The 11,331-nt window shown below is 38.5% G+C and overlaps 2 protein-coding genes across 3 annotated transcripts; both read right to left on the bottom strand.

Moving 5' to 3' along the window:
- Positions 1–264: 264 nt before the first annotated feature.
- Positions 265–4,387, bottom strand: ran (RAN, member RAS oncogene family). 2 transcript variants are annotated; one of them, XM_037780845.1, is made up of 7 exons: positions 4,288–4,387; positions 3,293–3,350; positions 3,062–3,146; positions 1,409–1,534; positions 1,097–1,284; positions 803–973; positions 265–646 (listed from the first exon to the last, which is right to left on the bottom strand). In XM_037780845.1, exons 2-7 carry the CDS (start codon positions 3,335–3,337, stop codon positions 602–604), a joined length of 660 nt encoding a protein of 219 aa, XP_037636773.1. In that variant the 5' UTR covers positions 3,338–3,350; positions 4,288–4,387; the 3' UTR covers positions 265–601. The 2 variants fall into 2 exon arrangements, with proteins under 2 accessions (XP_037636773.1, XP_037636774.1); XM_037780846.1 differs by lacking the exon at positions 4,288–4,387 and adding an exon at positions 4,188–4,211.
- A 1,803-nt stretch (positions 4,388–6,190) lies between these two features.
- On the bottom strand, positions 6,191–10,805 carry ndufs8b (NADH:ubiquinone oxidoreductase core subunit S8b). The gene is made up of 7 exons (XM_037781266.1): positions 10,702–10,805; positions 9,747–9,795; positions 8,915–8,980; positions 8,698–8,787; positions 8,192–8,364; positions 7,226–7,354; positions 6,191–6,713 (listed from the first exon to the last, which is right to left on the bottom strand). Exons 2-7 carry the CDS (start codon positions 9,793–9,795, stop codon positions 6,582–6,584), a joined length of 639 nt encoding a protein of 212 aa, XP_037637194.1. The 5' UTR covers positions 10,702–10,805; the 3' UTR covers positions 6,191–6,581.
- Positions 10,806–11,331: the final 526 nt, after the last annotated feature.

The raw sequence follows: 11,331 nt of genomic DNA, 5'->3' as shown, positions 1-11,331 counted from the left end.
ATAGAAAATATACAATAGACACTTTATTACCGTTTTGTCTGTATATTTCGTTATATTGCCCAGCCCTAGTGCTTGCTAGCTCACCGTCACAGCTTACTTAAACACTGGATCATAGGAGTCATTATCTTTATTAACAACAAAAGTGTTTTGCTACTAGGACATGTTAGATGTCCATGAAAAAGGCCTCTTGGAAATACTTTGTAGTTTGTTTTAGTGTCCCTGTGGGCAATGCTGTCCAGGGGAATTAAACAACAAACAGACATGTTATATTGAGAATGTTTTTATTCAAAGTTTACTCCCCTTAGTGCTTCCAGTACACCGTACAACAGCATTATGTGGGCTGCGTTGAGTGCAGCGGAGGGTGCTCGATGAAGAGTAGCACGTTGCCATGCCAACGACAACACTAGGGTGGGGTGTGTCTTATACAGTGAAATTAGAACCACAACTTTTCCACCAAGTTTTTTCTTCTTAGTTTTTAAAACAAACAAAAAAATTCAAAAATAAAAAATCTGAAAAGGGATTTTACAGTAAAGGGAGGGCAAAACTCCAACAACTTCCTGTCCACGTTTGGGGGGGTGAGAGGGAAAATTCAGGTAACAGGTTAGAGGTCATCTTCTTCGTCTGGGAGTGCTGTGTTCGATGCAACCTGGACAGGAGGAGACAAAGTACATTTTTAGATTTCCAATGTAAATTAGTGCCCTGCTGAGTTTTTTTTTTATACATTGCTTGGGTAAAGAAACTGCTGGATTAAAATATACTTCAGTCACCTAAACAGACATTGCACATGTGTGGTCATACTCACTTGAAGCTCTTCTTCATACTTCGCAGCAAGGGATGGGTCCATTTGGACCTCTGGGGGAGCGAGGGCAGGCATGGCCACAAACTCCAGGTTGGGGTCGCCGATCAACTTCCTTGCTAGCCACAGGAAAGGCTTCTCGAAGTTGTAGTTACTCTTGGCAGAAATGTCATAGTACTGGGGAAAAAGCAGATTATGGCAGTTAGAAATAATAGTTCAGACCAAACAAACACTGAAACCATTGACGGTGTGTGCATGAGGATGGACACATGTTGATCATTTTGTGAGGCCAGTTATTACCTGCAGATTCTTCTTGCGGTGAAACACGATGCTCTTGGCTTTGACTTTCCTGTCTTTGATGTCTACCTTGTTGCCGCAAAGTACGATGGGAATGTTCTCACAGACACGAACCAGGTCACGATGCCAGTTGGGCACATTCTTATAGGTAACTCGAGAGGTGACGTCAAACATGATGATAGCACACTGAGCTGTGGAGATAGAAGTTTTAACACACTATTCAATAAAGAGGGTTTTAAATTAAAATCTACAGTGATTGGGCAGACTGTTCAAGGTTTAATAACCAAACAGCATGTTGAGGATTGTGACAAGCACCTTGAATGTAGTATCCGTCTCTCAGGCCTCCAAACTTCTCCTGACCAGCTGTGTCCCACACATTGTACTTGATAGGTCCCCTGTTGGTGTGGAACATCAGCGGGTGCACCTCTACTCCCAGAGTAGCTAGAATTACAAGCAAAGACAAGATGTATGAGAGCAAGAAAGATGAAAAATATGTTGCAGACTATTCTTTTAGGGGGTGGAGTCAAGGGAAGTGTTATAGTGGCATTCAGAGGATGGATGGCTTTCCTAGGTAGATTCACAATAAGGGGGTTTCTGCAGTTTCCAGAACAGAAGTGCTCGCTATCTAATTGCAGAAAAATGCAATTCTAGCAGAAATCTCCAAACCTCAAAAGATTTTGATACCAAATCACAACATGGCTTTTTCTATAGTGTTCCTCAGGGTCTTTGTGTCTTAATGTGGTATTTTGGAGGGATTATTGATCATTTTATATAATAGAGCATGGGGATTACCATTATATACTTCGATCAAAATGTTCCAAGCCCTAATAAACTTTTACAATTAATTTTAAATAATTAATTAATGTTTATTTCTATTTGTGACGAGAACAACTTGACAGTGTTGAGCTGCATCTCAAATTGATCTTCATGTTCCCAGCTTTCAGATGATGTACACCACGTCTATGTGACGTCTAGTGCTGACCTGCTATCTCCCCCTAAAGACCCCCTGCCGCCCCTCCTAAAACAAGACTAAATTCTATTGTGGGTCTCATGGGGTTAAGGATTGAAGTGTGGACAGGATGTTTAGTTGCTTGATAAGCACTTGTACAATTAAAAACAACCTGCAGAAATTACACAGTAATTGGATGTCTGACTGCACTCTTTGTGGGCTGCGGTAGCCTATTTATCTAATGGTTATTTGATGCAGATATGAAGCTTTGTATGCTTATGATGTGTTTTCTATTGTGCGTGTAATGGTTTTACACAAGTTTCTGGCAAGGTTATGATTTGGGCTTGCTTTTATTGGATTGGGCAGGTTTTAAATTGTGATTGGGCTGGAAACCGTCAATCTGAGGCAACACTGTTTTTAATTAGTTTTTCTTTTCCATAAAGGTGCAACATCATATAGATTATTAGAACAATGAAGTGCACCCTTCTACCCAGCCAACATGGTTATGTGGGCCCCACATGGGTTATGCTGGGGGTACCAAGTGGGAATGGGCATCTTATCTGGGGCCCACTTGGGTCAACTAAGCTGGTCCCACATGGGCTCCCCATGTGGGCTACCCGTGTGGGTCCTAGTTGGGTCACTACTGGGAAATTAGTGCATGGCGCCAACATGGAAACTGTTGACAAACCCACTTACAATCCATATTTTAGGCCATGTAGTCTCCATGTAGTTTCCACATAGAACTTAAACCTGTGGCCGAGATGGGTTTTGGTTTATGTTGCCCAGATTGGGCCAATATAACACCCAGTGTACTCCTGCATGAAACCCACAAGGGCAATTGGCACGGGGCCATTATGGACAATCCCATATAGGGCCCATTTTTTCAGTCCATTTACTACCCACATGGGCCCCACATACAAATGTTGTCTGGGTGATTGATGCGTAATCGTTTACTACAAAGACAAATAATTAAAGTTAAGATTTGAAACATACTGGTGTTGTCATTCACTGATACTCACCAACATATTTCTTCTCAAACTCTCCTGTAATGTGCCTCTTCACAAAAGTCGTTTTGCCAGTGCCTCCATCTCCTACCAGGACAAGCTGTGAGAAAAGAGACAGTTAGTTCTGACTGGTTGGTACTGGTTCTACACACACTGACCACTAGCACCACTAGCATTAATACAACCACAGTATCATTATATCTACACATGTACAAGACAGATAAATGAAACAGAGAAAACACGTACCTTGAACACCGCCACCGGTACACACTGTGCCATCGAGTCCGCCATGTTTCCGATTTATCTACAAGTTAAACAAAACAAGGCGGGATGGTTAGCACGCTGATCAGTTGAGCTAGCGATGTTAGCAATATCCTGACGTTAAATGTGGGGAGAATAACTACGTTTGTTAGCTTAAAGCTAGTTATTTTGACGCACTTTATAGCCAACGGCTCTAACGGCCGAGCTGTTACCTAGCAATAATAACGTTCCCCCCAATTCTAGCATGTTCTATCAAAGCTAACCGTCGGGACACGTTACCATGCAACGTAACCGTTGACGCTAACGTGTGGACGGTTATGTTCAAAAAACTGCACCGTCGTATTATGGAAGAAATAACAGTTAGACGGGAAAACACTGTAAATATGAATGAAACCACGACATTAACATCACTCCTGGGCTCGTTATTACAACGCAGGATGGATGCTAACAAAGCTAATGTGTTGAGTGCGCCATCCCGACCAGAGACCGCACTTTTTCTCTTGTTCGACTGGAACAATCGGACGGTAAGAAGCACACTAATGTGATCCACGTAGCAGTTAGTGGGCAACTTAAAACACAACATAATGACGTCACGCTGATTTAACGCGTTCAGATTGAGTGGAATTAGTGAATACAATTAACTAGAGAAATAAAAGCGAGAACAAAGCAGTGAAATGAGCTGCTGCTAGCTAACCTGTTAGCATGGAGGCATGGAAACCATTACTTTACATCGAGCTAACGTTAGCACTGAGCTAACGGCTAACGTTAGCACCGAGCTAACGTTAACTAGCACATGATAAACCAGCGGCCTAGTGTGGCTGCTGAAGCCTCGCTGCTGGGTGTTTTACACTCTCAACACACACATGAAGCTAAATCCTGCCTTTAAAGTTCCCTGTTCTTTTAACTGACTTTCCCGCATATACAACAAACTTGTAAATATATATAGGATGGCCCCGTAATGAGAGGAGAAGGAGACTCACCGGTGTCACTGCCTAGAGAGAAGAGAGGTAAATGGCTGCGTTCGCGGGAGATTCAGCGTGGACTATGAGTCAGTTTCCGCCCATATCATGTGATCACCGCAGCGGTAAAACACGCATTTGAGTTCTAGTGCGGCACCACGGTTTACTCCATGATTCAGCATGTCTGGTAAACAGACCCTTACATCTAGAAATCAACAGAAATCTAGCCCCTGTACACCCAGCGTTACATCTAATAAAGTACCGTTTTATACCTATCGCTATGACAAACTAAAAGATTCAAGATTCAAGCCCTTTATTGTCATTGTGTAGTACAACGAAATTAGATTGTGAGAATCCCATAGGTGCTAATGAAAAGATAATACAATAAAAAAAAGAGATAGTGCAATATAAATATAAAAAATATAAAAGATAATACAATAAAAAAAAGAGATAGTGCAATATAAATATAAAAAATATAAAAGATAATACAATAAAAAAAGAGATAGTGCAATATAAATATAAAAAATATAAAAGATAATACAATAAAAAAAAGAGATAGTGCAATATAAATATAAAAAATATAAAAGATAATACAATAAAAAAAAGAGATAGTGCAATATAAATATAAAAAATATAAAAGATAATACAATAAAAAAAAGAGATAGTGCAATATAAATATAAAAAAATATAAAGTGCAGCACCATGGTGTACTCCATGATTCAGCATGTCTATTAAACAGACCCTTACATCTGGAGAATTAACCCAAATCTAGCCCTAGTTCAACCAGCATTGCATCTAGTAAAGTATCCTTTTACACCTGTCGCTATGACAAACTAAAAGCAAATGCAATTGCTAGTTGCTTATTATTTTTTTAAGAGTCATTTTAAAGTCTGTAATTAATGAATATTGTCGTTATTCATTAATCTGCTGATTATTTTCTCGATAAATCAATTAATCACTTGTGTCTAGATATCAGAAAATAGTGAAAAATGCTCATCAACCCAATATCCCAAACTTTGCATATTTTTAGATTATAATTTACAGTATTTTTAATGCGCATTTTTCTGTAATATGTACATATCATTTGTAACCTTATGTACATATTTTATGTACATATAATATGTACATACCTGTCACTGTAAATATAAATCCTACCCATTGGGACAGTGCAATATGTTGCATCTGTGTAATATTGGGCTATTGTCTGTGCAATATGGGCAAGACGGTAGACGGTGCAGTGCACTACCTGGGTGCAATACCTGCCATGGTGTGTGTGATAGTATGTTCCATTATGTACGTGGACTGTGTATGTGTTGAAACATTTGTTCCTGCAGAACTGTTTCCCTGTCTTATGTGGAATCGTTTATTATTGTTGTTGATGCTGTTTTTATTTAGTGTTTGTAACTGCAGTTGGACGGAGTCAATAAAAGTATATCTTATTACTCAGTGTACATACACTATATAGACATTTCTACATGTACATGCTGTACATAATCATCTCCATCCAGCATTTATTTCTTTGCACTATTTGTATTGTTTACAACTCCCGAGCATTTGACTTGTATATATACAATTGATTTTTATTTTATTTGTATTATTGTATTCTTTACTTTATTCTATTCTGTGTAAATACACTGAGAGAGCTGCATAAAGACCGGAGTCAAATTCCATGTATGTATATATACTTGGTGAAATAAACCTGATTCTGATTTGTTCTATCATATAAGACAGGGAAAAACTGTAAAGTTGATATAATGCTTATTTTGTTCACCAACAGTCAACCCGAAGATATTTACTGTGATATAAAACAGAGAAAAGCACATTTCTACAGCTGGATCCAGGGATTGTTTGTTTGTTTGAGTGATAAATTACTTAACAAAATCTACTAAAAGCACCAGTTTTATTGCAACAAGCGAATGAACAGTTAAAGTTTTAAAACATGATTTATTTCAGTCTCTTAAATTACATTGCATAAATATACTCTTTCAGAAATGTTAGCTAGCAATCACATCTGATTAAAAAAAATGCTTTTAAAGTGCAGCAGAAAATAGTCCATCACAGACTGTGCATAGGCTACATGGGTTACAGACTATAAGGTAAACATCATAAAGTATAATTTCATCTGTCTTTATAACACAAGACGTATGATTTGTGCGTATATATTTTTTTTTCTCAGTTCTGACAACAGAATCTGAGGCTGCAAGGCTTCACTGCTCATTTGTTACTCCATGGAATATCTTTAAAGCTACAAATAATCTCTTTACTGCATTGGAGGACTTTATCATTTTCATGTATGACACATCTTGTGTACAGATTTATCTGTACAGGTAGTCTGCCTGTATGTTGGCTGCTATCTCAGCTTCCCATCGGTCTCCATTGTTGAGCAGTTTCTCTTTGTTGTACAGCAGCTCCTCGTGGGTCTCAGTGGCGTACTCAAAGTTTGGTCCCTGACGGAGGGAAAAATACACATTAATCATCTACAGGTTTAAAGCCACACAGATGATATAACATTTCATGTTCTACTTTTAGGATTTGATGGTGGGTTGAGTGCATAATGCCCCATTTGAGAACATTAAATAAATAATGTTACCCTTGGTGGAAGGTGGGAATTGACTTTAGGTAAGCAATCTGTATGATCACCCTATTGCATAGAAAGTTACTGCTGTCAAAAAGGAGGTTTCACATACTGTTAAATGATCCTATAAGCACTTTGGTTGAAGCATACTGAAGACTAGAGTATCTATACCAGAGTATGTGTTGGCATGCAGAGTAAATAAATACTGGGCATGTAGATGGAAAACTGTTTGTGAAAAAGATCCCATGGCACAAAACTAGAAAGAATCCTTTTTATTAAATACATATTTCAGGTGAGAGAAATACAGTTTTACTCTGCCAATAGCCACCTTGGTTCAGCTCCATAGAATGTCCAATTCAGTATACAGGATATGCTTATTCTTACCTCAACAATGGCATCAACGGGACAGGCTTCCTGGCAGAAGCCGCAGTAGATACATTTGGTCATATCGATGTCATAGCGTGTAGTTCTCCTGCTGCCGTCGGCTCGAGTCTCAGCTTCAATGGTGATGGCCTGGGCTCCACATAGGGAGGAAAGTGAGGAGACAAAACCAAAGTCAGATGGGACAGACGTGTATTTCAGCATTGACTTAATCAGCAGCAGGTACTGTGAGATTAATTGAGTACAGTCGGTGGGGATGAACATATTAATCTGTAGAAATCAAATCATAGCATTAACAGAATACAGGATGTACTATATGTGAATAGTGTTCAAGTATTAGCAACATGAATTAGCCACACACTTAAGAAGATTTTCTTAACTTTTGTGCGTAAAGGATGATTTTTTTTGTGTGTGTGGGAGAGATCATTTTCTGCATGGGCCACCAGATAAAACAAAGTTGTAATGTTATAAATTCAAAATATAGAAGTATCGATACATATCGTTACTGAATGTTTGAAATAGTTTCAATACTCATTTTCCACAGTAATGATACAGGGTACCAGCTGCGCTTTCTGCTCTCTCTTCTTTCCGACAGCGAGTTGACTCACACACTGCTATTTATCTTTTAATAAAAATCTAAAAATGTATGCCCTCAATGTTGTGTCAGTTTTTCCCAGTGGTATCGGATATCGATATTTCAAGGTATTGAATCAAAGTTAGGAATTACAGTATCGTGACAACCCTACAAAGTTGTTGTGAATCTGAGACTATAGTTCTCAATATATAATCTCAAACATGTTATAGTAAACAAGGTTGCCCTTGAGTGAGGACAGCTCAGAATATACATCCACTATAAGAATGAAAACAAAAATGAAATGAGCTGCTGATAATGAATGATGGTCCTTAAAAAGTGCACTACAGTAACACTACAATCTTTCTAGAAGGATATGACTGTGTGTCCGTGTTCACCTGAGCAGGACAGATGGCCTCACACAGCTTACAGGCAATGCAGCGCTCCTCTCCGTTAGGGTAGCGGCGGAGGGCGTGCTCTCCACGGAAGCGTGGTGACAGAGGGCCCTTCTCAAACGGGTAGTTGATGGTGGCAGGTTCACGGAACAGGTAACTCATGGTCATCGCCAAACCTTCAGGAAGGTGTTCAAAAAGAGTTATAATTTTTCTTATTGTCAAGAAACTCCATTAAAAGGACCAAAACCATCAATGCATGAAAAAGAAGGCTGATGTATGTGTGTATGTGACTCGCTGCAGTGGCTGTGTTCATTGGGTGATGCAAAACGTCACCCAATGGTTTGACTCATTTATGTATTTTTGATTGAACTATATCAGGCTTTGACTACACAGACAACGCTTGGATAAATTAATTGTTGGTTCACAAAAACAAAAATATAGAATAACACTAAGCCTTTAACCCTATGCACAACATAAGCTATCTGCATAGCAATCACAGTATGTGTGACCTCTAAAGAGCTCGGTCCAGAGGAGGGTTGTGGCAGCCCGGTCAGTGACGGACCTCAGGTCTGTTGACAGCTCCTGAGCATTTACATACTCTACAAGGAGAAGAGAGGGAGAGAGGAGGGTATATGGTTAGATCATTTCAAACAACACTCATGTGGTCACTCCACTGAGGATGGACGTCATCTATATGAATAGCTCTTGGTTTGTAGCAGTACTTACTGAAGCCCTCTCTCTGCACACTGAGACTGAATGGGCGAATGACACCAAGACCATATCCATAAGTGCCTGGAGATACATAGAAATGTGATGAGATGATGCCTCATTTTGTGTGTATGTGTTACACCAGGGGTCAGCAACCTGCGGCTCCGGAGCCACATGCGACTCTTTAGCCCCTCTCCAGTGGCTCCCTGTGGATTTTTTAAAATGGAAATGAATAACTTTTTATTGTTTACATTTTCATCCGACGGGGTATTAGGCCACATTGAGGAAAAAATAAATAAATCTGAGATTTCGAGAATAAAGTCATAATATAACGAGAAAAAAGTCAGAAGTTCATGAGCAAAAAAGTTGTAATATTATGAGAATAAAGTCACAAGTTTATGAGAAAAAAAGTTGTAGTATTATGAGGATAAAGTCAATATATATAAAGTAGTAATTTTACGAGTTATATTAATTTTTTTCCCATAAAGTTATGACTTTATTCTCGTAACATTACGACTTTTTTCTCGTAAAGTTATGACTTTATTCTCGTAATATTACGACTTTTTTCTCGTAAAACTATGACTTTATTTTCAGAAAATGCAGATTTTTTTTTACCTCAATGTGGCCCTAATACTCCATCGCACATTTGCACTTTGGCCCTCACTGCATTAGACTTATATACTATATACTTAGACTATAAACTGTGTTACCTTCATCACAATGCTCAAATGTTTTGCAGCTCCAGACGGAATTTTTTTTATTTTTTATTTTGACTAAAAATGGCTCTTTTGATAGTAAAGGTTGCTGACCCCTGTGTTATATATTATGGTTTTAGTGACACCTGCTTCACCTGGCTTTGAGTAGCAGTGGAGAAGACGCAGACTCATTGCAGTAGACATCTGAGCAGAGAGGACAGTTTATTGAAACAGTTTAAACTCTAAGAGGAACAACAAATGTACACAGTAGATAGATAGTGGAAACTTCCATTGATGCAACCCAGAGAAAAGCCTCTCAATGGAAAACAAAGGAGGAGAGTGAGGGAGGAGACTGAGCTGAGCACATGCATCCATGATGCTTCCTCTAATCTTGCTCCCCAAATCCTGTTGTTACGTCAGCGGTGTGTCGCGTTCAGGCGCATGCCGGCAGAATGGGACGATCGGGAACTCATCCAGTATATATGGTTTAAAGCACTCAAGATTGTTACTCCTGTTGCTAGACCAGCAGTCACAACAAATAACCGGAAAAGTAACATAAATCAAACATGTTTTTATCGTGTCAAATATTAATAGTTCACAATTGAAATCAAATATAAACAAACTGTAGCATATATGTTAGCCTAAAGCCTATTTTAATTAGCTGACTTGACTGTAAAAATGTTTATATAACTATGTACTGCATACGACATCATTTTCCCCCACATTTTGCAACCGCTTTGTAAACATGTGGGCATATCCTTTTCTCTAAAAAGGTCAATTTAGCACATTTATGGTCTGTACGATATGACTTGAACTCCTCATTAACGTTAGATTAAATAGCATCATTTGGCCCATGTTGCATGACAACGCAGTTTCTTTAAAAACGTTCATTTGGTTATTTACTTTAATTTGTTCAAAAGTTACATACCAAAATGTGACCCCTGATTTGATAATACACTGTAACTACGTCGCATCACCATTTCTACTGTCATAATAGTTCACTAATAACAGCTCAAATAACTCAACATAGTATATATTCCTGAAGCCTAGAAAATAATCATCAACAGTAACAAGTTTGCATTAATAATAATAACCTTTTACTAGACTTACCTCTGTCACAAGTGTTTGATAAACAACAACAGGCAGTAGTGAGTGGTCCCTGAACTGCGCATTAGTATTTATGTTGCGTTCAGGCGCTCCTCGTTCATTTCTGATTATCGGTTAGGAAATCGAAAAAAGATAAGATAAGATAAGATATTCCTTTATTAGTCCCACAGTGGGGAAATTGCAGTGTACAGCAGTAAAGGGGATAGTGCAAAAAACAAGATGCATCAGCTAACACAGTAAAAAAAGATCTAAACAAAGTGTATCAAAATATGAACCATTTAAATAGGAAGTATAAAAATAGGAGCAGTATATACAGTATTGACAATAAAAAGACTATTAACAAAATTGCACAAGTAGAAAATTGTATTGCACAGTGAGAATGAAATGAAATTCCACCTGAAAATATTGCACAGTATGAATAGATTAGTAATAATGATATTGCACAGTCATTATACAGTATAGTGCAGTTATTGTCAGTATTTGGTGTGCAATTGTAAGTGTATGTGGTCTACTGGGAGCAGTGCTGGTTGTGGACAAAACAATTGCTTTTTTGAGCACGTATAATTACAGTATTTCCTACAGCAAGCAAAGGCAGCACACATGTACTTGTGCAGACAAGAGGAAGCAACTTTA

The sequence above is a fragment of the Sebastes umbrosus genome, chromosome 9 (genome assembly GCF_015220745.1).
Source record: "Sebastes umbrosus isolate fSebUmb1 chromosome 9, fSebUmb1.pri, whole genome shotgun sequence".
In the NCBI taxonomy this organism is placed as follows: domain Eukaryota; kingdom Metazoa; phylum Chordata; class Actinopteri; order Perciformes; family Sebastidae; genus Sebastes; species Sebastes umbrosus.
The sequence above is the reverse complement of the archived record's forward strand: the minus strand, read 5'-3'. Positions and strand labels throughout refer to the sequence as shown.